Source organism: Macaca nemestrina, chromosome 16 (genome assembly GCF_043159975.1).
Source record: "Macaca nemestrina isolate mMacNem1 chromosome 16, mMacNem.hap1, whole genome shotgun sequence".
Lineage (NCBI taxonomy): Eukaryota > Metazoa > Chordata > Mammalia > Primates > Cercopithecidae > Macaca > Macaca nemestrina.
The window spans coordinates 94141886-94169472 of NC_092140.1; the positions used below are offsets into that span (position 1 = coordinate 94141886).

General features: G+C 40.1%; 1 protein-coding gene and 1 long non-coding RNA gene across 5 annotated transcripts in view; one reads left to right on the forward strand and one right to left on the reverse strand.

Moving 5' to 3' along the window:
- Positions 1 to 4473: 4473 nt before the first annotated feature.
- LOC105485988 (FRY microtubule binding protein) overlaps positions 4474 to 27587 on the reverse strand; it is a 268427-nt gene continuing 245313 nt past the window's right edge. For 3 of the 4 annotated variants that reach the window (XM_071081656.1, XM_071081657.1, XM_071081658.1), the window contains 7 exons: positions 25235 to 25384; positions 23983 to 24081; positions 22000 to 22083; positions 12635 to 12652; positions 10755 to 10865; positions 5973 to 6175; positions 4474 to 5344 (listed from right to left, as the gene is read on the reverse strand). In XM_071081656.1, coding sequence (XP_070937757.1) covers positions 5086 to 5344; positions 5973 to 6175; positions 10755 to 10865; positions 12635 to 12652; positions 22000 to 22083; positions 23983 to 24081; positions 25235 to 25384 — 924 coding nt within the window. In that variant the 3' untranslated portion in view covers positions 4474 to 5085. The remainder of the gene's footprint in view (positions 5345 to 5972; positions 6176 to 10754; positions 10866 to 12634; positions 12653 to 21999; positions 22084 to 23982; positions 24082 to 25234; positions 25385 to 27587) is intronic. The other variant, XM_011748629.3, reaches the window with a different exon arrangement.
- LOC112427439 (uncharacterized) overlaps positions 15819 to 27587 on the forward strand; it is a 38249-nt gene continuing 26480 nt past the window's right edge. The window contains exons 1-3 of the long non-coding RNA XR_003018994.2: positions 15819 to 15941; positions 18164 to 18256; positions 23509 to 23623. This is a non-coding gene — a long non-coding RNA (uncharacterized lncRNA). The remainder of the gene's footprint in view (positions 15942 to 18163; positions 18257 to 23508; positions 23624 to 27587) is intronic.

Genomic DNA, 27587 nt, shown 5'->3' on the forward strand with positions numbered 1-27587 from the left:
GCCCGGCTGCAATTCAAAATCATCAGAGGAGCATTACAAAGGATTTAAGGGATCCGCAGGGAGGCCTAAGCCTCAGGATTTTAAAAAAGGTTCCCCAGTGCTTCTAATGCAGCTGAGAGTCACAGCCACTGCTGTGGATGACAGTGATGGGGTTGGGGAAGGAGGTGGCTAGTACAGCCAGATGGCAAGAATTTCGAAGCCTCTGGGCTTTTTGAAATAGAGATGAGGAGAGAAGGGTTGGACATAGTAAAGGGGACCAGGAGGAATCTCTTCATTCTCCTGGCCAAGGAGCGCCTGGAAGTTCGCACCAGGTGGCCCAAGTTCTTGGAATCTGAAATTCGAATACAATATTCATGCCAGTTTGCTGTTAAAAGAGGGATCTGGATTACAGAAGATGGTGACAGACAAGCAGGCATCTGCCAGGAAACTGATCTGTAAGTGGATGCAGTAAATTCTAGCCACTCACTCACTGTGACCTCGAGTAGGAAGCAAAGTTACAAAAAGATCGATGGCAGATTTGGGTAGAATCACTACACCAGCAGCCTGCGTGGAAAATCAATTGGGGGTATGCTTTAGAAGAAAGAGCACTTTGCTATGTAGGAAGTTTTTTCCCAGTTCAGTGTCTTTCAGAGTGGAGTGTGGCTGTTGCAATGCTGATTTGAGGGATCCTGCGCTGGATTTACCAAATTGGTCTCTAGAGGGGTCAACCTGAGGGATTCTGCATTTTTGACAAATACCCTGGGGTGATTCTTAGGTCTGAGACGGAGAAAGCAATGTTGCAATCTTGGCAGTGGATTAGAATCATCTGGGGAATCTTAAACAGCGCTGGAGTTTGAGCACAGCTTCAGACCAATTAAATCAATGAAGAGGAAGTCTGGGTGTTGGGGTTTTAAGTCCTCGACATGATTTTATGTGCATCTGAGATTTTGAGCCCATTACCTGCACTCTAATTTTTATGAGCAATCCCAGTCCCGGCCATATGTATGTCTTTAGCCCAGACTTTGCTCCTCAACAACAGACTCACAAATCCACCTGTTTACTCACCATCTTGTCTTGGATATCAGACATCTCAAAGTTAACATGTCTGAAGAATAATCTTGATTTCTACCTCCCAAACATGCATTTCCTCATCTCAGTTAGTGGCAACTCCATTCCTCCAGTGGTTTGGGCCAAACTCTCTCCCATTCCATGTGTCATTGGTAAGCCCTGTCAGCTTTAGCTCTGAACTATTTCCAAAACATGCCCACAACTAATCACTTCCGTTGCTAGTACCCTAGCCCAAGCCAGCATCGCCTGGTGACTACACTATTGCCACAGCCGTCTCTCTAGTCTTCCTGCTTCTACCTCTGCCCGTCTGCAGTCTATTCTGCACATAGCAGCCACCGTGATCCTTCAAAAAAATTATTTTTATCGTGGCAAAACATATATAACAAAAAATTTGCCATTTTAAAGTACACAATTCATTGGCATTAAGTACACTCACAATGCCGTATAACCACCACAACAGAACTTTTGCTATAGAGCTTTTCTTCATCATCCCAAATGGAGTAATCCTTTTAAACATAAGTCACAGCATGTCACTACCCTGCCCGCAAACATTCACTGGCTTCCCATCTTGCTCAGCAAGGGACAAAGTCCTGCTGTGGCCCACAGAGCTTTTGGCTGTCCTCTCTGAACGCCCTCTTCACTCATTTCACCCGGTCATTGGCTTCCTTGCTGTCCCTTCGACAAAGTGATCCTGCTCCTCCTTCAGGGTCTCTGCGTGTGTTTTTCCCTTTGCTGGAATGCTCTTTTCCCTGGATATCCATTGTACCCCCCACTTCATTCAGATCTCTCCTCAGACATCACCCTATTAGAGTGATAGCTAAGATAGCCCCGTCCGCATTACTCACTGTATCCCTGTTTTGTTCTTCATGGCACTAATCATTACCCAACATAGACAAGCACATCTTCCTCCACTCAAATGTAGGAGCCTCATGGGAACACGGACCACATCTGTTTTGATAGCTGCGGTATCCTCTAAAACAGTGCCTAGCCCAGAGTGGGTACGCAATAAATATCTACTGAACAAAGAAATATCCGGGGTCATGATAGGTATTCAAATATTAATTGATCTAAAACAAATGTACTGAAAACTTTAAAAACTAGTTTCATTGAGATACAATGAACACACCCTAATACTCACCCGTGGACACTAATTTTCTTGTTGTTAAGGCAGGCATCGGGAAGCACGTGTAAGTTATTGATGTAAGCAGCCCGGAGGCACCCTTATTCTTTCCAGAATTCTACAGCTCACTGAAAAGATCATTGTTTCTTAGGACTTGGAACCAGAAGAGCCTTGAGACCTCCCTGTGGATGTTCATGCATGTGTGTGATGCCTACAATTACAGGCATCTTGATTTCACAGCAACGCCAGCACATTTTCTTAACATCTCACCAATGTTAGATGGGTTAGAGGTGGGAATGACATTCACGTGCCTCTAAAAATGTGCAGTGCCCTTTCTAAAACACTATATTTGGAGACTATAATTTTAATCAAGTGATGTCTAAGTTACAGAGCACCTGTCTAGATTGCTTTATTCTGCAGGTGGATACAAAGTGTATCATGTTTCAGTGCTAGAAAACAGTGAGACACAAGGAGGCATCTTTCTTACCACTGAGGCATCTGTTAAATATCTACCCTTTCCTTTGGTACCTCTACTTCTTTGTATCCCTGGGGAAGGCAATTAACATTAATGCTTCAGTAACAGGCACAGAGCAATAGCCAACAAGATTTGACTGGTAGATCTTAAGTTATTGCTGGGCTCTGCTGGAGTGGGGCTGCATCCTACACAATTTTTCCCATCTCCACTTAAAGTAGAGGAGGTGAAGAGATAGAGGAAAAGTAGAAGAAATCTTTCACATTAATACATCTCCTTTTAAAAATAAAATTGAGAAAAACACAAACCACTGCTTCCTATGTTAATATCTTAGATTGCAATGAACTGTTGAAATCTTTTTTTTCTTTCTTTCTTAAGAGTAAAACATTGTAGTGGTTCTCTGCTGGGTAAGAAGACATGGTAGAAAATTCAATTCACGATGAATCTGTTCTTTCTACTGTGGCTCCCAACAAAACTCTCTGAAAGTTGTGTACTGTGGTTACCCACAGAAACCTTTATGTTATGAGGTATTTTTCAGAGAGATCGTGATTCAGTTGTTTTCTACAAATCATAGCAAATCATCTTTCAGGCAAGTTGAAAAAATAAATCATCAGAAAAATATGTTGTCAGCAGTCCAGAACATTATTAAAATCTAGTAGTTGTATCTGTGGTAACATTAAAAAAATCCTAGGTTAGGCTCTCTTCTGCAGGATACTCCTAGAATATTACTGCCAATGATTCAGTAGCCATATGCTAGTAAAGCAAGTTATATTTGTTGGTCCATGTGAAATATGAGTAGGAAGACAGCAAAATTGAGATTGTTACATATTTCTCCCTGTGTTCCTGTTTTCTTAGTGGGGTAGGTAGCGGATAGGTGTTGGTAACAGAATTAAAACTCTACTACTTTCTCCTGCTCACTATAGAATCAATTTCCAAATTTGAAGGATGACAATCTAATTATAGGTTACAGAGAATTAGAGCTCTCACTTTTTTCTGATTAGAGCTCTCACTTTTTTCTGATTTTTCTCTTTGGTTGATTACACAGAATTGGTTGAAGCTCACAGTTTTGACGCCAACTTCCAAAGAGATTATACTTACCTCCAGCTTCACAGGGCCATGCATGGCATGACCCCCATGGGTGCCATTCAGAGCATACACGTGAGGGGTGCCCCTTGGGGTTATTACTTTGGCAACCCACATGCAGAACTTCATGTGTGCCCAGGACAAACATTTTCATTAACCAGAAATAAAGTCCATGGTCAACATGTATTTTGCTCTTCTTCTTTTTTTTTTTTTTTTTAGTCTAAAGAAAGTTCTGAACAGAATATCAATTAAGCTTACATCACAAAAACTTTAAATGTATTTACAGAGTGAATAAGTTACATAGATAAACTCTGAATATGTTTCTGCTGTGCAACAAGTTCACATGCACACATCTAACACTTGACAGCATTAAGTTTAAGGAGAGAACTTAAGAATGGCCCTTTACATATATATTACACATAATATATGACATTTAAGAAACAAAGAAACAACTCATATTTTACCTTTATGATTCTACTTCTGGCTATCCAAACAGATATTAAAATATGCATGCCTGACAGGTGAAAAGACGTGGAATTTATATTGTGAATAGTTTTCTCTACAAAATGGCAAAGTTAATTAAAATTAACACTCATCCTTCTGCAGTATAAATATGCTCATAAAAGCAACCTTCTAGTAAAAAGCAGCCAAGATCCTTAAAAAGAGTCTATCTGGACCATTTTTGGTGCAAAGAGATCCAGGGCTTTCAGAAACAGTAGCCTAACAACATAAGAAAGGTAGTTCATAGCAGCTCCTTTTAGATACAGTAATTGTATTCAAATTACAGTGTACATTACATTGCAGTCCGTTTACAATTCCCTTTTCACATACACAGGCTGTCAGCGTTTGACCGTCTTACAGTTTTCAGTGGCCAGCTTCATGTTGCCTGCCCCTTTCCCAGCCCACCAAAGAAAGGAAAAAGAAAAAAGAAAAGAAAACGGAACAAGAAAGGGAAAGAATGTACATGTTTGAGAATATAAAATTTTGTGAGTGAAGAAAACATTGCACTTTTGCCAATCTAAAATCGTTTCTAGAAAGGAAGGTACTGTTCAGTGTAGTCGGCTTTGGTATGCAACGGAAGTCACCTCTTCAGTAGTGAGTTGCATATGCTCGGTCAAACGTAACACATTTGTGCCACACAGCGTGACGGGTGGAGTCTGTCCAGGACGTTCTAAGCTACCTTGGTTCTTATAGTATTGCTACACATTGGAAGTTCTGTCATCCTCTTTAGAAAAAGCCCTACAGGTAACAAGAGGGAGAACAGTCTGTCCAAGCCTTTTGAAGGCCAAGAAGACACCGAATGACGTCGCCCCAGCATGGCAGCACTGCCAGTTTGGAACCCAGTGGGGACAGGAGGCTCCTGTCAGAGACTAGTGCCAGAAACACTGGAGTCTGGAAGAAAAGTAGTGAGGACTCGGTAACTCTGGGCCCTGCGGATCATGTCCCGGATCTCCATGTTCAGCTCCATCAGCTTGGTGCAGATCTCGGTCAGGCTCTGGTTAGACCCCACCAGGGCATAAGTACCCGTCTGTCCCAGAGTTTGGTGACGGAAATAAATATTCAGTAGTGTCTGGACCTCATCATCAGAACTGCTTCCGAAGATGTCATTGGGCCACAGACTTCTGCAGTCAAAAATAATAGCACAGATTAGAGGCACTATAAAAAGTTGGGAGCTTATGAGTCTTCATTAATATAAGAATATTACTTTTTGAAAAGGCTTCATTGAGATGGAATTCTCCTATTAGGTAATTCACTCATCTAAGGTACACAATTCAGTGGGTTTTAGTATACTCAGAGTTGTGCAAACATCACCATAATCAATTTTAGATTATTGAGTATTTTGATAAAATATCAAAAGTATAAAAATATCAGAAAGGAATCTAATACTCCTAAAACATTTACCTTATTTGCTATAGCCTTCCGGTTTCAATGAATGTGAATACAATATCAGGATGTAAGGGCAAAACCAAAAAGGATATGTTCAAATGTTAGTTAAAAATTATACGAAGGTATATTTTGAAGTGCTTCAGCATGTTGTCATTTTAGGGATGACAAATGGCCAGAACCAACACCCACACTTTCAACATGTAGTGTTCTGAAAGCTGAGTGTTTCCGGTTTGGCATTGGTAATATCTGAGAAGAGACCTGTAAAATATCTAGCTGTCCGTAGTGGGCTAGATCCAACCATGACAGAGTAACAACCAGGTGCGCATTTCCTGCAACCACCTCTACAAGAAATAGCAGAGTCACCTGCACTCCCTGATCTGCCGCAAAGCTTTGCCGAGTTCGTTGTTCTTCAGGCACTCCAGCATGGACTGGATGGCTGCTTCAGTGGACGTGAAGGTCGGCTCGGACCACGCGCCCTCCGAATAGAGAGGGTCAGCTGCAATGACTGCACTGGCTTCCTTCAGGTGTTTCTTTAGGTCACTCAGTTCCCTGGACATATTCAGCAGCTGTTTCCAAAAAAAAAAAAAAGGTTTTTAAAACTATATTTAGGTGCTGGGGGAATTTTATATCCCAAAAGAAAAAAAAAAAAAAAGAAAAAAAAGGATCTTATGGGTGTGGTTAAGCATAAGCTTAATACCTTGGTAAATTCAAATAGGATAGATGACATTGTACTCCACTGTATGTGTAGGGGATTGTGGAGTTGGATGCATTGGATACGTGTCAACCACTGAGATCCTCTCCTTATAGAAAAGATTAAGACTTCATTTAAAATGGTTTCTACTTAAGTTCTACTTAAACAGGGAATACATACAGAAGGAAAGAATACAAGAGATCAGGCTCAAGAGTGAGTAAGATCTGGGTTCAAATGCCAGCTCTGCAGCGTACTGTAGGAACATGGACAAGTTAATTGACTTTTATGTGCCTCAGTTTTCTCATCTGTGAGACTGAAGATAATAGCCATCCTAAAGGTTTATTTTAAAGATTAAGTGGAAATAATGTATACAAAATGCTTAGTACAGTCCAGCACCTAAGTGCTCAATAAACATAATCGTGACCAAGGACTCTGTCCTAATAATAAGTTTTTCTCACTCTTGGTTCCATGCCATGGGAAAGTGCTGCAGACACAATTTTGAGGAGGAGGAATAATCTTAAACTAATGTTTGCATTAATGCTACAGCAGTAAAATATATTTTCCCTCGAAGGTATTGGAACCAAAGGATCCAGAGTGTTAAAAAGTAAAGCATAAGAAAACCTGTGTTACTTCTAAGTGTCTCAAAATATACTACGGAAGATGGTAGTTTTGCAATTTGATCTCAAGAACATTAAAAAATTGGCATAAAAATAAAGGTTTTTTTTTCTCTTTGTAATGCAAGTTGATGATGCCTGTTTACTTTGGAAAGTTATTTATTCAACATCTTTGCTTTTCCTCTTCATTCCCAACTCACTCATGGTACAAACTATAAAAAACTGAAGCTTTGAAGGATTAGTTTTTCTTCACACACATGCCTGTTAAATACAACTACCTACTATAGAAGTAGGTTTAAAATTTACTGAAATAATATTTTAAAACAAGATATTAGAATATCTTAATTTTGTATGTAGTTTTAAATTTGAAAGCACATTTCTTATTTTAAACCTAGATAGGTTTTAAACATTGTGTGTGTACATATACAGTATTTAAAACTTATATAGTATTTAAACACTGTGTGTGCATGTACGCATATAAATACACACAACGGGTATACCTTGGAAATATTCAGTTCCAGACATCTGCAATAAAGTGAGTCATGTCAATTGTTTGATTTCTCCATGCCTATAAAAATTATGTTTACACAATATTGTAGTCTAAGTACACTAAGTCTAAAAATGTACATACCTTAATTAAAAAACACTTTAGTGCTAAAAAAGGCTAACAATCCTCTGTGCCTTCAGTGAGTAATTATGTTTTTGCTGGTAGAGGATCTTGCCTTAATGTTAATGGCTGCTGATTGATCAGGGTGGTGGTGGCTGAAGGTTGGGGTGATTGGGGCAATTTCTTAAAATAAGACAATAAAGAAGTTTGCTTTATTTATTTATTTATTTATTGAGATGGAGTCTTGCTCTGTCAGCAGGCTGGAGTGCAGTGATGCGATCTCAGCTCACTGCAACCTCCGCCTCCCAGGTTCAGGTGATTCCCTTACCCCAGCCTCTCAAGTAACTGGGATTACAGGCATGGGCCACCATGCCCGGCTAATTTTTTGTATTTTAGTAGAGGCAGGGTTTCACTATGTTGGCCAAGATGGTCTCGATCTCCTGACCTCGTGATCTGCCCGCCTTGGCCTCCCAAAGTGCTGGGATTACAGGCGTGAGCCACCACACCCGGCCAAAGTTTGCTTTATTGATTGACTCTTCCTCTCATGAAATATTTCTCTGTAGCATGTGACAGCATTTTATACACCTTGGAACTTCTTTCAAAACTACAGTCAATCACCTTAAACTCTGCCACTGCTCTATAAACTAAGTTTGTGTAATATTGTAAATCTTTTATTGTCATTTTGACAATGTTCTCAGCATCTTCACCAGGAGTAAATTTCACCTAAAGAAACTTTGTTTGGGCCGGGTGTGGTGGTTCATGCCTGTAATCCCAGCACTTTGGGAGGCCAACGGGGGTGGATCACTTGAGGTCAGGAGTTTGAGACTAGCCTGACTAACATGGTGAAACCCCGTCTCCACTAAAAATACAAAAATTAGCCGGGCGTGGTGGCGCAGGCATGTAATCCCAGCTATTCGGGAGGCTGAGGCAGGAGAATCGCTTGAACGTAGGAGGTGGAGGTTGCAGCGAGCCGAGATCATGCCATTGCACTCCAGCCTGGGTGACAGAGTGAGACTCCATCTCAAAAACAAACAACAAAAAAAACTTTACTTGTTCATTCATAAGAAGCAACTCCTCATCCATTCAGGTTTTATCATAAGACTACAGCAATTCAGTCACATCTTCAGGTTCTACTTCTAATTCTAGTTCTTTTGCTATTTTTACCACATCTGCAGTTACTTCCCCTACAGAAGTATTGAGCCTCTCAAAGTCGTCCATTGGAATCACCTTCTTCCAAACTCCTGTTAATGTTGATATTTTGACTTCCTTTCATGAATCATGAATGTTCTTAATGGCATCAAGAATGGTGAATCCTGGCCGGGCGTGGTGGCTCACAGCTCACTTCGCGGGGGCCAAGGCAGGTGGATCACCTGAGCTCAGGAGTTCAAGACCAGCCTGACCAACATGGTGAAACCCCATCTCTACTAAAAATACAAAATTAGCCAGGTATGGTGGTACATGCCTGTAATCTCAGCTACTCGGGAGACTGAGGCAGGAGAATAGCTTGAACATGGGAGGAGGAGGTTGTGCTAAGCTGAGATTGTGCCATTGCACTCCAGTCTGGGCAACAAGAGCGAAGCTTGGTCTCAAAAAAAAAAAAAACCAAAAAAGTATATCATGACCATGTGGCAAATAAAAAAGAAGAGTTGATTCCCATTATCTGACAACTTGTAACTGAATAGAGGAAAACCGGTTATGAAGGCCTACTCTCTTAAAATAAGCATTTGAAAGTTGTATAGTTTTTTCCTTTTTTCAAACTGAGTAATAAAAAAATGGTAAAATGGTTGTAGTTTGTCTCTTGCGGCTCTTCCTCCTCTGCTCTTAGATGGTGAGGTTTTCCAGGCTTCATCCTCACTTCTCTGCTGTCATTGGCATGGTTTAATTGACTTCTGCTTGTTCACAATCACATCTGTGCCTTTTGTCCAGATCTCTCCCCTGACCTCACATCTAACCACCTGCAAGATGTCAGTCACCGTTTAAGCCAGGTCTTGTCCAGTATGCAGCAACTGACTAGCCGGGAGAAGGCTTGACTGTCTGGACACAGCATTGCCTCAGTCCTTCTTTCTATATTCCTGTCTCAGCTTTGGTGCCACTGGTCACCTGGTTTATATAAGATGGAACCTGAGTGTCATCCTCTCCTCAACTCTTCTTTCTCCTTCATCCCCCCATCAGTTTCATTGATCTTTTGTCCTGTGTCTCACACTTCCTTCCTCCTCTCCATACCTAGGACTTCTGTCCCAGTTCAAACTCTCTCCTTCTGTTTGAACTATTTCAGCAGCCTCATCACTGGTCTCCATGTCTCTGGTCTAGCTGTCATCAGATCCACCCTCCACATAGCTGCCACAGAGATCTACCTGAAATACTCCTAGGCGCAGCATGTCTTATGATCTCGCCTTTACCCCTCTCTCTTCTGCCTTATCTCATAGCTCCTTTTTGGTGCACCTTCTATTGTAGCAATACTAAGTAGCTTGTAGTTCCTTTCTCTTTCTTCCCATCGGGCTTATGGCCATGCTGTTTGTTCTACTGGAATGCTCCTCCCTCACTCCAACTCACCCTCTGAGAGTCCACTCAGGTGTGGTTTCCTCCAGCAAGCTCTTCAGTTTCAACCTTTCTTACCTCTAGGCAAATGAGGTGTTAGTCCTCTGTGCTTCTATAGTATCCAGTACACACAACCATTATTCCACTGACTACATTGCAGTAGTATTTCTTCATTTGTAGAAAAATTTTGGCTCACTCAGCAGTAAAAATTATTTCATTTTAAATATTTTAAAATATTAAAACATCCTGGTGCTAAGTAGGGCAGGGAAACTGAAGAGAACCAAACACATCATACAGACATTTCCTTCTTACCTCAAGGTAAGGGCAAATACGAAAAACTAATGTAAAGAAGAAAACCCACACCCATGGAAACTTTTCAAATAAGGATGCCCAGCCCCAGGGCCAGGATCAGGGAGATGCAAGCAAGGCACCTAGCGCATAACCCACAGGAAGGTTCTCTCCTACACGCGTTCTTCAGCTGTAAGGCACTTCACTTTCCATACCTACTCCTGACTTTGCTTGTAAAAATGAGAATAGAAATACATACAGGACATGTTTATTTCAGACTTGTGCTTGAGCAAAATAACGATGCGGGAATAAAATCACTTGGGCAGTTATAAATGGGGTGGAGTGGGGAAGAACAAAAGAAATGATTTTCGTGGTGGGACGTGGGGTTGGAAAGCACGTAGACTCACCTCTGGCATGGAGCTAACTTCGTGCACCTGGCCGATGAGCTTACAGTAGGACTGAAAAAGCAATAGCAGCTGGAAGTGTAGCTTATACAATCTCTGACACAGTTCCAATTGCTAAAGAAAGAAATTGCACGGGAAGAAATAGTTATTATTAAGGATCATTCCCATATAACTAGTGAAATTTAAATGGAGACAAACTTTTTTTTTTTTTTAAATTAAGAAAACATAACCAGCTGTTATTCCAAATAAAACAGAAAAACAAAATACAGTCATTAAATATCAGTGAGAAATCCACGGTATAATTTCGATTATAGTCTGTGTAATGGATGACTAATTAGAGAGTAGCACCTATAAAGGGACTGAGTAGACAGCCAAATTTCCATTATATTTGCCAATTAAATACCTACCAATTATAGCTGAGTGGTTGTCTTCATTTTTATAAGCTATAAATTATTTTTAAACAGAAAAATTTCCTTTTATTAAAAGTATATTTGAAAGGCAAAACATTAAGCAGTTTAAGGTGTTAAACTTATAAATTCAGTAGACGCCTGGGCCCCTGTAAACGTAACAATCACGTGGTCCTCCAGAGTCCTGTATCAGGCTTACTGATGATACGTCTACTCTGTGCTCAGTAAGTACTTGTTGAATTAAAGAGAGATAAAAAGGGACCAAAAAATGCTTTAAAAAAAGAAATTATGAACACATTTGAAAATTTCTGTGGAAAGGACATAAAAAAGTAATCATACACAATGGCCCTTGAGCCACATAGATACCTCTGGAATTTAAAATGTTTCAGGGATGCATTTGTGCCTCTGTACCCTATAGTGTGGTCTTTACACAGCTTATGTATACTATGAGGGAAAAATAATAATTCCAATGCCAGTGATCGACTAAACTTGGAGCTGTACCCTCCACACTTTGCCTATTTTATTCCAAGAATGAGTCTGCTCCCAGGTAGTGAGTGGATGGGATTCTGTGAAAGGAAAGGAACAGCCTTCGCTCAACAGAATTTCATGGCCAGCAGTCACCAGTGAAAGTGAGTTAAATATGTGGTTTAAACTAAATGCTTCACTATTCAGTTTTCAAATGGGGTAGGATAAATAGGGTCTTTCTTTTACCAAGGACTACAAAGAAGGCAGCTCAGAATTGAGAGCTTCTAAGGTGACTTAAAACTGTTTCCCCCAATCAGTTTAAGGAGAGAAATCACAAGAATTTAGGTTTTAGGAAGAATGTTCTATTGATATTATTAACAGACTTTTGATCTTAAATCTTAAAAGTTACTAAAATTCATGCTAAGACTATGCTGAATGGTTTCCTTTCTCTTTCTAGCCCTTCCCTGCTCTTTAGGGGAGAATTCTGCCTAGATTATTTGATCTCTCAATACTGGTAACCAGCCTAAGATTAAAGAAGCAGCTACACTGACTAATTAACTCGAACTGGATATTTGGTTGTTTTAGTAAAATACTGTATTTTGTGGTCTTTAAACTTCTCTTTAGGGGAACCTTTAAAAATCTGGTATAAAAGATAACTGCCAGAGACTTGCAAATAAATAAAAAAATATTGTTTAAAAACAATATTACCTTCACAATTTAGGGTGAAACCTAGCTACGAAAAGTCTGACTTTCCTGTGCCAAATCATGGTAGTTATTACACAAAATATTCCACTGACAGTATGAGAATTCATAGCAATATAGGTTTCTACTTTGGGGCAAAAGCAGCCCAGAATGCTACTAATAAACTGCCATGTCTTAATCTACCAAATAAAATAAATTAAAATGAGAAAGGGAAAACATGCTAAGAGATATAACAGTAACGGTAAAAAATAAGGGTTGTTATGGGTCCATGCCTAAATGGACAAAGAGTATGAAAGAAAGTTAACTTACTGCAAGAGATTCCATTTGCTACACAGCAAGCATGGCACAGGAAACAAAGGAAAGGAAAGAAAGTACAGGGTCAGTGTCTGCATGCAACAGAAAGCACGGCCCTTTTCCAAGAGCAGAACCGTCAGCAGTATTAGCATTGCTCACCCAAACTTGATAAATCTTGCAAATGTTGTACCCATTCAACATGCATAGCGTTCCAGTTAAAAACAAGCTCTAATGGGAAACATATCACTGAAAAAACATAATTTTTTTAGGTTCTCTGATTAATCAGTTTAGATTTTGTCAGTCAGTTTTAGAGACCAAAAATCAAAACTTGTATTGCTTGAAGATTTTAGTGTATAAGTGTGCATAATATGTGAACACAGTAAAACTGAGAGGAAGCCAGCTTAGTTACCTGAAGAATTATAGCCCCAAACAAATTAGACTATTGCTTTGTATTAAGGCAGAGTCTTTATTATGTTCAGTTTCATATCTATTAAACTATGACCTTCCAATTAACATTGAATATAGTGAACAATCTACATGGTATTTTCTTTAGTTGGATTGCCTTGCACATTGAGAATATTTTATAGGACTACTATAATTTTTAATTTCAAAGGACTAAACATTGTATACCCTCAAACAAGTGTGAAATATGACAGGTAATTTTCTTGCATTTTACTTTTTATAACAATTTTCTCTCCCATAGACAATTTCTTTTTTCTTTTTTTTTTGAGATAGAGTCTCACTCTGTCGCCCAGGCTGGAGTGCAGTGGCACGATCTTGGCTCATTGCAACCTCCGCTCCCGGGTTCAAGCGATTCTCCTGCCTCAGCCTTCTGAGTAGCTGGGATTACAGGTGCATGCCACCACACCTGGCTAATTTTTGATTTTTTTTTTTTTTTTTAGTAGAGATGGGGTTTCACCATGTTGGTCAGGCTGGTCTCGAACTCCTGACCCAGTGATCTGCCCGCCTTGGCCTCCCAAAGTTCTGGGATTACAAGTGTGAGCCACCATGCCTGGACTCAATAGACAATTTCTATAAGTAATCTACAACTAATAGTTAGTGTAAAATAATGTAAAATTGTAACTGGGCCATGTTCAACACCAGCTACAATTTTTTTTTTGAGATGGAGTCTTGCTCTGTTGCCCCAGGCTGGAGTGCAGTGGCACAATCTTGGCTCACTGCAAGCTTCACCTCCTGGATTCACACCATTCTCTTGCCTCAGCCTCCCAATGTAGCTGGGACTACAGGTGCCCGCCACCACACCCAGCTAATTTTTTTGTATTTTTAGTAGAGATGGGGTTTCACCTTGTTAGCCAGTATAGTCTTGATCTCCTGACTTTGTAATCCGGCTGCCTCGGCCTCCCAAAGTGCTGGGATTACAGGCGTGACCCACTGCGCCCGGCCAGCAACTACCATTTTTTGATGTCGCTATGTCATAGAATTGGTTCATGGAAAGTTTGGGTATGTGGAAAGAGATAAGTAAAACTTGACAGAATGTATTTTTTTTAAATTAATGACCATTCCTAATTATGCATCAACATATCTGGTTCTGAATTTTCAAAACATTTAAGGACCTAAGAGTTTCTAATCCAATAAAACCCCCTTATTTTAAAGCTCTTTCAAAAAGTCTCTGGGTTATCATCGTTTTAATGTATTGTACTTGAAAATAAGGTACAGTAAATAAGAACAAATGAAACTATCAACTTATTATTTATTAGTATCTACAAATGTAATTAAAGGACTGCCACCAACAAACCCTACTCTATCCTCCAAGGGTCTGTTCTTCCCTTACTTATCACTTGCTTGTCATGTGGGGCTGGCACACTGATGCATATTATGTTTACTAAGTAGTGTTTTGGACCCTGGCCATAAATTTCTTTCAAAGTTTGGAAGACAAACACCTGTAAGCCTCTGATGTGGAGACTACACAGCTTCAGGTATTTACTATTCTCAAGAAAACTTTACATCTAGAAGTTTCTAAAATCAAACTTTCTGTTCTGAAATACAATGTCATATAAGATCGTCACACAGGGAGAGTTTTGTCTATACAGACGCAGAATTTCCAGTGCGAAGACTTTTTGCACAACATCGAATATGACTGAAATGTTTAGTATGCAGTTTAGGAAGTAAACATTTGCTACCATGGGATTTACCTTTCAGAAGTGTGAAATGAAGCAAGTGCTGAGCAAATTACAAGGTCTTGTGTGAAGAAAACGGCTTTTTATTGCTTTCCAAAACAAGGTTATAACCCAAAGAGGTCATCAAATCAGTTCAAGTAAAATCTTTTCTGTTCAATAAAGGCAGAGGAAACTTTCGACTCCAGCTTGGTGCTAAGGAATTTCATTGTCAATGAATTCCTCCCACTCAGCTCTCAGGGCACAAAATAGTGTTTTTCTTGGGAGATGGCCAACTGTGATGAATGCCAGTCCTCAGGATTCTTCCTAAGCATTCCTTTTTAGGTAAGCTAGTTCAGGCTTCCTTGATATTTATTATCTCAGAATATTTCTGTAGGCCACAAGATGGGACCTAGTTCGCATTTAGAGTTCCAAAAAGATAGTGGAAAAAGCCTTTCTGGGGGGCCATTTTATGGAAAGTATTAACATTCCCCTTGTCCCACCATTCCGTGCTAATGTATCCACATTCTAAAAATAATCCCTTGAGAAGTCTTTATAAACTTATCTGTGTTTTGGTGACTTGAGGTTCTTTTGAACACGTTGTGGGAATGTCCTTGCTTTATTTAGTCACAAGGATTTTCTTCAAGGCCCCTTCCTGCTCTCCTGGTATGGCTTGATTTATAAAATTGGATTTAGAGGTATGTTTTCTCAAAACGAGGAAAAAAAGATCATGGAGCCAAGATATTAAGAATTTATCATGAACAATTGAGGAATGCAGAGCTTTTAAAAGCCCAGAATAATTGAACTCCTGCTGATCGACGGTAGCATAGCCATATCTGGGTTCTGTCTTCTGTTCTCAGCTGGATTCTATGCTTATGACATAACCAGTCAGTAAAAATCTAAGACATTTTTGATATGCTAGAAGATGAACCACAGTGTACTAGAATAGCTATTATTTTCATCTCATTTAATCTCTGAAAGTCCTGCGTTTAAATTAATGAGATAAAATTTAAATAACCTAGCCTAATGATGAAATCCCCTAAAAGGTGGGAATAGTATGTACTCACTTGTTGCTAATAATGCTTGGGCCTGGCACATTGATGGCTACTGCATTAACTTTGTTAAGTAGTTTTTTGGACCTTGGTCTTAAATATCCCTCAAAGCTTTGGAAGATAAATACAGCTATGATACAGATTACACATCCTGAGGTATTTACTTTTTTCAAGAAATCTGTAAGCTGTCTTCAGCAGACATTTCTTTAGCCAGTATGAGAAAGAATATGGCTTATAGAGGAAAGACTCACTATATCTGAAGGATGATGTTTAACAGATGATAACTGGAGAAAAGTCTTGTCTTGTTCAACACTTAACTTGTTCCATTTGTATAAGAACAGAGGTCGTAGGCTTCTCATTCATAGATTATGTAGATAGAAAATACATAACCGAGAAGATAAGTGTCCAAAAAGACCCTAACAGAATGATGATTTGAATATAAGAAGATGAAACGTAGTAGGGCTAAATGTGAACTATTGTCCTTGAGTTCAGAGAGTCAAATGTTCAAGTAGTGCTCAGAAATACCTGTTGAATTATGAATGCATTAACTAAAATCGACAATACATGATGTCGAAACATCTCCAGCTTTTCTGGGCCACCTCTGCAGAACTGGATGATGAACTGTGTTAATTAACTATAAGGAGACTAAAGCCACTGCCTGCAGAACCCAGAGCCGAGAGGTCTGCAGACTTTGTTCCCTGACCTGCATTTATGTTCACTTAAACCATTGACTAGTGGCCACTCCAGAATGAATTTTGCAAGAGATGGAGAGGTCAATGGAAACCAAAATCCTTAGTTGGAAATGCTGAGTTTAAGTCATGAAGAGATTTATTTCTCCTTTTGATATGTGCAGGCTGAGAAAACACTAGTAAAGCAGTGTCCGCAAATGAAAGTGATCTCATGACACAAGCAAATCACATCATGCCTTGATTTATGTCCTATTTAGTGTATGTTGCACCTTATTCTAGGAGAACTGGTATTACTATCACCAAGAAGCCCAAATCATTGACTAATAATGGCTGTCTTTAAAAAAGAGCCTTCCCCGAAATATACTTCCCAAATATTGGAAATAATTTTCTTAGAAACATGGTTTGTTTTGTTGTTTTGAACACGCGCTGAGAATGTTCCTCCAATATATCCCTCAGAAAGTCAGTTCAGCAGACAGGTGCTTGTATATGCAGAGCTGCTTCTCGCATATGCAAAGAATAATACTCTTTCCTGTTTTCTTTTTGGAAACTCAAGCCCTTTCTATCTAACTTTATTCTTCATTTTGGAGACTTAGGTACAGAGTAATATTTTTCTGTTATAAGAAAAGCAACAGGCCAAGCATCATGATGACTGGTGCCTGGCTCCTGCCTTGAGCATTAGGAACTCACTGGGCAGGAGGGATGGTGGAGAGTCCATATGGGTCTATACTTAGTGCTGGCTCCTCGTTGCCACTGAGGAAGGCAGGCCCAGTGTTGCTAGATCTTCTTATTTAGAGACACTAGGAATTCTGTTTTGAGTGTGTGTGTATGTGTGAAAGTTTGTTTTGTTTTTTTTGTTTTTTTTTGAGATGGAGTCTTGCTCTGTCACCCAGGTTGGAGTGCAGTGGCGCAATCTCGGCTCCCTGCAACCTCCGCCTCTCAGGTTCAAGTGATTCTCCTGCCTCAGCCTCACAAGTAGCTGGGATTACAGGCGCCCACCACTGCACCTGGCTCATTTTTGTATTTTCAGTAGAGATCATATTTCACCACGTTGGCCAGGAAGATCTCGAACTCATGACCTCGTGAACCAACCGCCTTATGCTCCCAAAGTGCTGGGATTACAGGTGTGAGCCACCGTGCCTGGCCGTATGTGTGGAAGTTTAAAATTTTTAAATGCAAGGTCAGTTAATAGTGTGCAAACTTAACACGTCTGTGAATTGGTTATAGTTCACAAGCCACCAGTGCATACGCTTTCTTCATTATTTTTATGTCTGCAACTTTATGTTAAGAATAGAAGAAAAATTGGAAAAATAAATATTCAGCACCCAACAAAGAGATATATTGTCTTCCACAAACAATTCTACAGCAATCCTCACTTAAATCACCTGTTAAGAATGACTAGGAATTTTCTACTGGCAAAGACCGGACCAGACTAGGTAGGGCTTGGGGGTTGAGAAGCTTTCATATGCATGTCTGTACACTGTCACCATCTCTGACAGACTGATATCTTTATTCAAGAATTTACTTTGCTAGGTTTAGTCGGGTAAGCACTAATCCTTTCATGAAGTGCACACTTCTCTGAAATAGAACAGATATGAGTAATAATTATCGGTATATACACATTGCTATTTATATCCAGACACAGATTCTGCAAGTTATAAGTTCACTTATCCACATTCTACATGTCCTCAGGCAAGGGTGTGCTCAGAGTAACTGGCAACATCAAATCATTCCAGAAGACAGAGAACCTGATTACACAGGAGTGTTGGAGAGAATGACTTAGAGGTAAGTTAAGCAGTGCTCTGAGGCTAGACATTGGTTGGGTTTTGTTTTGGGTTGGAGGCCAAATGGTAGCTCTAGTCAGCAAAATTATATCTCCACATCTCTAGATATAAGATCTTGATATTTAAGTGGAAAGATACAATCATTTCTCCTCAAGGCCCACCTTTCGTGTGTAAGGACTTTTTTCCCTCAGTTTTCTCTCACAGCCCATTTCCGGCCTTGTTGAGTGTTACCTATGATGGGAGCCGAGGCTGCCTGATTTGTGTACTCTGCATGGTGCCTAGCCATGCCTCAAGGCTGGTGGAATTAGAAAGTGTGAGGTTTGAGCTGCATGCCCAGTGGCCAGACTACTTCCAGGGTCTACTAACGAATTAAAACAGAGACTGTAACCAAGTATCCAGATGACTTAAACAAATCTCCCTGCCTTGCCTGACTTGCTAGGATTGCTAACCTCTTTTGTTAGGTGGCATATACTTTGCCTTCCAGATCAACCACAGACTCCAAAATTGTTACACATGTAGGCCTGGAAGCATCTTCCTTAGGACATCCGGTCACTGCTTGAGTTCTCTGGTCACCAGTGTGTCCAGGAGCCATTTGGAAATATTCTGAAACACTGAGCTAATACCGACAATGGGGCCAAAGCTTGGTTGGTTTTTGCAAAAATGTTGGAAACACCAGACTCAGAATTTGCCCTTCCATTATTGCTTTCCTAGTAAATCCCACTCTCATTCCTCTTGGGTGTTTTATGCATCTTCCCTCCTTATTCATGCAGATTCCTAAAGCCATATTAGACACTTAGACATATGCTGGAAATTATTCTTGAGTGTTTTCCCATGTGTATGTTTTGCCTCCAAAATTAAGCTAGAGAAAGTGTGGACAAATGGAAAGAATATGGCCTTTAGACTTTGCCTGTCAGCTTCAGTTTTCTTAGCTGCAAAATGGAAAAACCCTGATTTCAAAGGATTGTTGTAAAGGATCCAATGAGATTACATGTGTACAGTACTCAAAAACATTAGTTTCTTCTTTCTACTTTTGTATTCTCAAGCCTTTACAGTAATGCTAACAGAGTTGTCACATCTAAACAAATGAATAAATAGATGAAGTCTATTTTTTGAGTCCTTGGGTTTAGTAAAAACACAACAAAAGAGAGGGAGAGGAAAAAGTACTACAAAATAGAAGCAACGAAAGAGGTGCATGAATAGGAAATGGGTAAAAAACAATAAGCAAAAATAAGATAGAGATATTTGTTTGAAGAAGGTGAAGAAGAACCAGGTAAAAAGGAGGGAGCAACTAAAACTCAGTAAAACAACTTAATAGAAATAAATCACAAGCACAACAGAAATACATATTTTAAAGTTGGAATGTTTGGGAAACAGGATAGGTTAACTGGAATTTCTGGTTATCCTTTAGGGTTAACCAGGAAGCTATAAACAAACAAACAAATACATAATAGATTTGGTTTCAACCCTTGTTCATAGAAATCTGCAAAGTATCAATGCACTTTCCTGTCTGAGGTTCTGTTATAGAGAATATAATAGAATTTGATGATTGAGGCCAAGTTTTCAGAAAACAAATTGTGTTTTACATACTACTATACAAACTAGACTATAAGCCAGATTAGATTTATGCTCAAAGTAAATCCTAACCTGGTAACTGTTCTCTGGCCTGAATTTGTCTTAACAGCAGATTATAGTGAAGGGAGGGCTGGGCTGGAATGACAAGCCATGAGTACTACTGGGTGGCCATAAAATCTGAAACCTAGATAATACTTTATTTTTTAAAATGTATTACTTCTGGGATATGCTAATGGCACAGGTTATTCAGTGAAAATCTAAGTCACAAATCATCTGAGACATGACGTCACAGATGCATATATAGGGATTGAGGGAAATGCCGGAGTTTATTGTGATTTTTGAACAGCATATTTCAATTCTGCTTTGCTTATGGGAGACATTATATAAGTCATTAAACACTTATTTTAAAAATGTATGCAAACTAGTTATTATTTGCCTATGTTGACAGACTTTATGTCTAAGCTACATTTCTGCCTGTCACTTCTCAGCCATGGAGCCTTGGATAAGTCAAGCTGTGGTGTCTTCAGCTATAGAATGGGCAAATGCTACCGCCCTACTTCCCATCCAGAGAGATCAACTGACTTAAGGGGTGTGAAAGTGCTCTGTAAACCATAAAGTGAGATATAAATGTGCATCTTCAAGAAGGGCAGCAATGTGGAAATGCAACCTCTACTTCAATGCCCTCTTTAGATATTTTCCTTTTCAATCTCTGATCTCTTTATAGTTTTATAGTTTGCTTTTCAATCTCTGATCTCTTCACTAAAACTGATTTTATAGTCAGCTTTATAGTTTGCTTTTCAATCTCTGATCTCTTCACTAAAACTTATCAAGGGGCTTGCCTAGGGACTCAATCAATGCTGGCATGGACAGTGTTACTCTCAGGGCTGCAAACTTGCTCAATAACAAACACCAAATTGAAATGGAACCACTGGTGTTTGGTTGAAAATGTTCACTCCAAACCTCTGATCAGAAACCAGACTTTACTGGATTCTTTTTACGTAATGAAGTACTGTTTCTAACACAGGAAGATGTTTTCAGATCATCCAGAGGGTGTGCCACGTAAAACACTTTTCCAGTAGTAATGACATAATTCCGAGGTAACACCTTCTCTCCCTAGATGGGGCAGCAGCCTCCTAAGTTCCCTTAACCACTCTTGCCACTTTGAGCTATTTCCATAGTAGACAGAGTGGGAGAGCCTTGATCTAATCATCCCCACTGTTAACCCTTTTCAGTTGCTTATTATTGCTGTTAAACACCAAAGCCCTGCATGGGCTGGCTTCTGCCAAGTTCTCCAGACTCTTCTCAGCCGTTTCTCCACGGGGCTTTCGGTGCTGTCAGTCACATGGGCTCTCCTTGGTTCTTGGAAAGGCCTGGTTTCCCTGCCTCCGGGCCTTTACACAGACTACAGGCCCACTTCTCTCCATCTCATATTTTAGATCTCTGCCAAGATGTTACTTTCACGGAGAACCCTTCCCAGAACTGCCCTCCCCATCGGATCAGGCAGCCTTGCTCTGTGATCTCTCAGCTTCCTCTTCTTTCCTGTCCTTGATGGTCCTTGTTGCAGTTAATAGCTGTATGACTGTTTCACTGATGTCTGTCTCGCTGACAAGATCAGAAGCTCCACAAGGGCAGAGGCCTTGTCAGTTGCTCATGATTGCCATACAGGAGGCACTCAATACGTGACTGCAGAAAGAATGATTTTCATCCATTCCTACTCTGTCCTTTCATTTCCTTTATAGTACGGCACACTGGTCTGAGGTGTGTAGCAATTCTAAACGAGAAAATCTGTTTTACAGTGACTGCTGAAAGGTCTAGAGAAACTTCCTTCATTAAAGAAACTAAGTGGTTCAGTGAAGAATTAATGAAATTTGGCTTTATAATCTGAATTAAGAATAAATTTATTAGGAAATTATTAGTATAGTTAGACAGTATCCAGCAAAAAAAGGTTATTTTATACCTCTACTTTTCCAAAACGAAGAAAACGCCCCCAAATCCCATCAACACACAGTCATGCTGGAATGTCATTCTGTCTTACTCTGTTGGTTTCATGTAAATGTTTGGGGTGAGTCATTCTGCCTCTTCTTTTCTCAAGTTCCAGGCTTCTTGGGTAGACCAAAACTAACACACAATGTCAGAGCACACAAGAGACCCATTCTAACAGGCTTTTATTACCTTTTCTTCGGAGTCCCCTGGCTGACAGGTAATTACTCCATCTCTTGATCCTCCTGCAAATGTTGCCTTGCAATTTGCAAGCCACTGTTATCAGAAAGAGAGGGGCAGACATAGGTGAATTCAGCAATGTTCTGAGAACATTTTTAGTATCAATTCTGTTAGGAAAAATTCATTAAAGTTCTAATGACAGTAAAATGAAATTGTGCTGTAATGACTTTTTGAAAAGGGTCGTATTTGGGGGTTAAAGACGAACTGTTGGAAATTAAAAGTATCTGTTTATATGGGTTCAGTGATGGTCATCTAAAAATACAATTTCAATATTATACTGTGTCGCCCTAGGGAATGGTTTCACCACACTGTTCCTAATTTATGTATAAATGAATATATTATGGCTAGAAATCTTCCATATGATTCGGGTTAGAAGACAGGACCAATACTTCCTCACAGGCTGGGTGATTCTGGTCAACATGACCTGACTTGGACACATCTACTTCTGTTATGCTGCGGTGGCTGCATGTGCTATGGGGCAGATCTCCTTCACTATAAGGAAGGCTATTATGGTAATAGCTCAGCTACTGAGAGATCCTGCCAGTCTTAAGCATCTGGGATAGTAACTAACACAGGTGTGAAAGGGAACCTTTGAGCAGAAAACAATGAGCATTGAGGAACTGAAGTTCACACTTGACATTAAAGGCTAGATTAGTTCACCAACCAGAATAAAAAGATTACTTTTACCGGGTGATGACTGAGAACCTGAAAACAGTGGCAGGTAAAAGGCCACAGAAATAGAAGACAAAGATAATTGTTACAGTGGAAAGTTAGAACTCTTGCCCTTGGGCAGGTCAAGATAACATCAATAACAGCAATAGCAATAAACTCCAAACCAGTAACTTTACAATGAACATCTTCTTTCTATGTGGCATTGTGCTGGTCAGTTTACAGATATTATTTCTATTTTCAAGGCAGTATCATCATGTGGTTAAGAGCACAGGCCTTTGAATCCCACAGCTCTGGGTTTCAATCCCACCCAGTTCCTAGCTAGCTAACGAGGGTAACAATAGCAACTCTCAGGGTAGTTGTGAGCATTAAACTATATAATTTAAGAGATTTAACTCTTAGCAGGTTGTTGGACACATAGAAAGGACTCAGGAAATGATAGCTGCCATGACTATTATAATTGTTTTATCTTTACAACAATCCTGCAAATTAGTTATTATTACCAAGGGCTTACAGATGATGCATCTGAGATGAGAGATGGCAAGTCACTTATCCAAGGTGACTAACCCTTAAATAACTGAGCTGTGATTTAGACTCAAGTCAATCTGACTTCAAAACCCATGCTTTTTCTATAGTGCCTGGCATATTATAGGAAGTGCTCAATACACACTACATACAATTATTATTGAACCACTGAGTTTTCTGGGCCTCCAACTGTGCATCTCTCAGAAAACAGGTGGCCGGCATGGATGGTTTCTAGATCACTTCTGTCTCTAACATTTTACAATCTAGATCTATGAAGAAAGAAAAAAGTAAAGAGCAAGAGCTGAGGCCAAGAGAAACCCTGGGGACTGGCTCTAAGAGTGGCTACGAGAACAGACAGGAGATCCACCACAGCTAGTTTTGGGTAAGGCTAACACTGGAAGGAAGTAATCACCAATTTCAAATCTCTGGGATAAGTTATAACATTGGTAAGTAACATATCAAGCAGATACCCATTTTTTTCCCCCCAATTTCTTGGTAGGGCTAAAAGTGAATGCTGAAAAATTTCTCTTTTGTAGATACCATTTTTAATACAATTAATATTGTATACAGTCCTACCACCATTAAATTGGAATTGTAATCCTTAACAAGGGAAAAGATGAAGTCTGCCTTCTACTCCCTAAAGAGCATGTCTTAGGTTAATCACAACACCTCCCAATAACTCAGAGTGGTTGGGTTCATTTGGTTTTAACTGACTGCACATGCATAGAAACAAACGCTTACTGAGAGTGTGGCCTCTTTCCTGTTGTTGTAGGTATCCAAATATTCTTGCAGTTCTAACACACTGAACTTGAGCTTGTCCAGAAGTCCACATGAAAGGAGCTAAAGACAGGAAAATAACTGGTATTAAAACAACTAGAGAGGTATCAACACAAAGGCACAGCTACACAGAAAACAGAAGTATATTTAGAAGTGATGTAAAAGGGCTACAAGTGCCATCCATTTTAATAAGCTGTGAAATTTGGAATTTTGCTCAACTATCAGCTGCAACTGCAATTGAATCCCAGCTTGATAATACACGCCTCCTAAGAAAATAGCCACTCTTTCCCATATTAGCATAGGCAGGTAAGACATAACAAGTATTCCATAGAGGCCCACACTAAGATATGGTTTCCATTTTATACATGACTTCTACTGTCATCACCCAATAATACTCCAAGCAGTGTGAAGACAAACCTCCAAAAAGACTTTCAAAATGATTTTGTATTTAATCTATACCTTAAGTCTTTTATGACAGAATGACTTTTCATATTGTATTCTTTGCTACAAGACAGCTACTGATCAAACAGGTTCTTGGAAGGACTTGATTCTTAAGAGACTTAAAATCTAAGCACATCCTCACTGGTTCTAAACCTCAGTAATTACTGAGCATGTGATGATTCTGTCATATCATGGGGGATAGAAAAAAAAGGTATCACACAACTCCCACCCACCAGGAGCTCGTCAGTCTCGCATGGTTAGAGTTCCATGCATAAAGCCATGATTTGCCATCAGCCAGAGACTGTTTTGATTATCCTTTAAACTCATCATTCGCAGTTTGAGCTGGGCAAATCTAGAGGGCAATAACTCTCTGTTAGAGACTTGGGGGTGGGGAAACTGATTGACATGTTGCCTCTGAAGACCCATCTGACTAGGCAACCTGGCATCATGGGCATGCCTAGGTCAGCTCCAGGAGGTTATCTGACCATATCTGCACAGCTGTCAAAGTCAGAGTCATCAGAGAGCGGTTGCCAAGGATGCAGAGGGAGCAGAGGTGGAGTTTTCTCCTTATTCTGTGAAATCGCTCTGCGTTGGCCTGGACTGGCCATGTGCAGTAATTATACTGCAGACCTTTGGGAGTCATATCACAATACAGCGCTGCTCACAACACTGAAGGTGTCTTTAAAACAAACCACAGCACAAACATGCTACCCTGAAGTTCTGCACAGTAGGTTGCATAGGCCCTCCCCTGTCAGAGCAGGACTGGGATACTCACAGTCTCGGCATCCACAAAAAGTGTAGGGCACTCAGAGCAGGAGGTGAGCATCTGGGAAGAGCTGACAAATTTGGATCCGATTCCCCGGAGGTTATCTCCAAGGTAACTGGCTGCATCACAGGTTAGGAAGCAGAACCTTTTCTGAATATTCTGCAAGGCAAAATAGTGACCATTTGTAAAGGTCAAGTTCAACTTATATATGATAAAAAACATTTGGGGGGGCAGCTTCTGTTTTTATATTTCAGTTACATTAACTGATTTTTTTTTGAGATGGAGTCTTGCTCTGTCACCCAGGCTGGAGTGCAGTGGCACAATCTCGGCTCACTGCAAGCTCTGTCTCCTGGGTTCATGCCATTCTTCTGCCTCACCCTCCTGACCAGCTGGTACTACAGGCGCCCGCTACCACGCCCGGCTAATTTTTTGTATTTTTAGTAGAGACGGGGTTTCATCGTGTTAGCCAGGATGGTCTCAATCTCCTGACCTCGTGATCGGCCTGCCTCGGCCTCCCAAAGTACTGGGATTACAGGCGTGAGCCACTGTGCCCGGCCCTGATTTTTTTACTTGACATAAAAATTGTATATGTTTACTGTGTACAACATGTTTTAAAATATGTACATGCTGTGAAATGGCTAAATTGGGCTAATTAACATGCACTGCCTGACTTTTTTTTGGTGGTGAGAATACTTAAAATCGACTCTCAGCAATTTTCAAGAATATAATGCATAATTATTAATGGGAAAAATCCCTATTTTTATTTATTATTTATTATTTTTATTATTATTTTTTAATTTATTTTTTATTACACTTTAAGCTTTAATAATGTGCACAACGTGTAGGTTTGTTACATATGTATACATGTGCCATGTTGGTGTGCTGCACCCATTAACTCATCATTTACACTAGGTATATCTCCTAATGCTATCCCTCCCCCTCCCCCAACCCCACAACAGGCCCCAGTGTGTGATGTTCCCCTTCGTGTCCAAGTGTTCTCATTGTTCAATTCCCACCATGAGTGAGAACATGCGGTGTTTGAAAACCCCTACTTTGAAATCTTTATAAACATATTACACGAGAATGGGTCCGTAGGGTAATGGGGGAGGGGAGCAGAATGAATGTTTACGTTAAATCAACTAAGTAATCATTCAGTGTGAACGTTTCTTCCTGAAACGTCATTTCCCAATGCGTGGATGCTTGTGCAGGTTGAGTATCCCTTATCTGAAATGCTTGGGACCAGAAGGGTTTCGGGTTTTGGACTTTTTCAGACATGAAATATTTGCAGATACATAACCACTTGAGTTGTTCCAATGAGCATTTCCTTCGAGTGTCACATTGGCACTCAAAAAGTTTCAGATTTTAGAGCATTTTGGATTTTTGGATTTGGGATGCTCAGCCTGTATCATCTTTTTGATCAACACTGCTTTTCTTTTTGCTTGTGGTTAGTGCCAATCAGAGTCTGAGTCTTCCTTGCGTGTTTGTCAGACTGGTGAAAGGAGATTACTTCAGTGTGGGCAAGATGAAAAGGGTCAAGAGGCGCAACTCTTTTCTGCTTCCCGAGATCAGAGCTCCTTGAGACAGAGCATGGAAACTGTGCATTTGAGCCTCTGAAGAGTAAAGTAGTAAATGCTGAATGGGACCTCTCTTCCTCTGTGGGCACGTCTGGTCAGGTGTCTCAACTGAGCCTACTTCTGTCCTAGAGCTTAATATACATCACTCATTAATCCTTATCGCCAGATGAACAAACTGAGGTTAAGAGTGGTTAAGTGACTCGCTTAAGGTCATGCAACTAGTAAGTGAATGAGTAAGGATGGGTCTGACTCCAAAGCTGACAATCCTTCCATAATCTAGATTGCTTCCTAAGGTTACTGCTCCTCCTACACTACCTGAGGGGAAAAACAAAAAACATAATTAAGAAGAATCTGATTCACTGTGCCTGTGTCAGTGTCAAAATAAGAACACTTTTTTGGGAAGCTGAGGCAGGAGGATCACAAGGTCAAGAGTTCAAAACCTGCCTGGCCAACACAGTGAAACCCCGTCCCTACTAAAAAAAAAATACAAAAAAATTAGCTGGGCATGGTGGTGTGCGCCTATAATCCCAGCTACTTGGTAAGCTGAGGCAGAAGAATTGCTTGAACCCGGGGGGTAGAGGTTGCAGTGAGCCGAGATCGCACCACTGCACTCCGGGCTGAGCAACAGAGAAAGACTCCATCTCAAAAACAAAACAAAACAAACAAACAAACAAAAAAAAAACCAACAAAAGCAAACAAACAAAAAACACTTTTACCCCCCTGAACTTCTAGCAAACAGTGTTTTTTGTTTGGTTTTTGAGACAGGGTCTTGCTCTGTCACTCAGGCT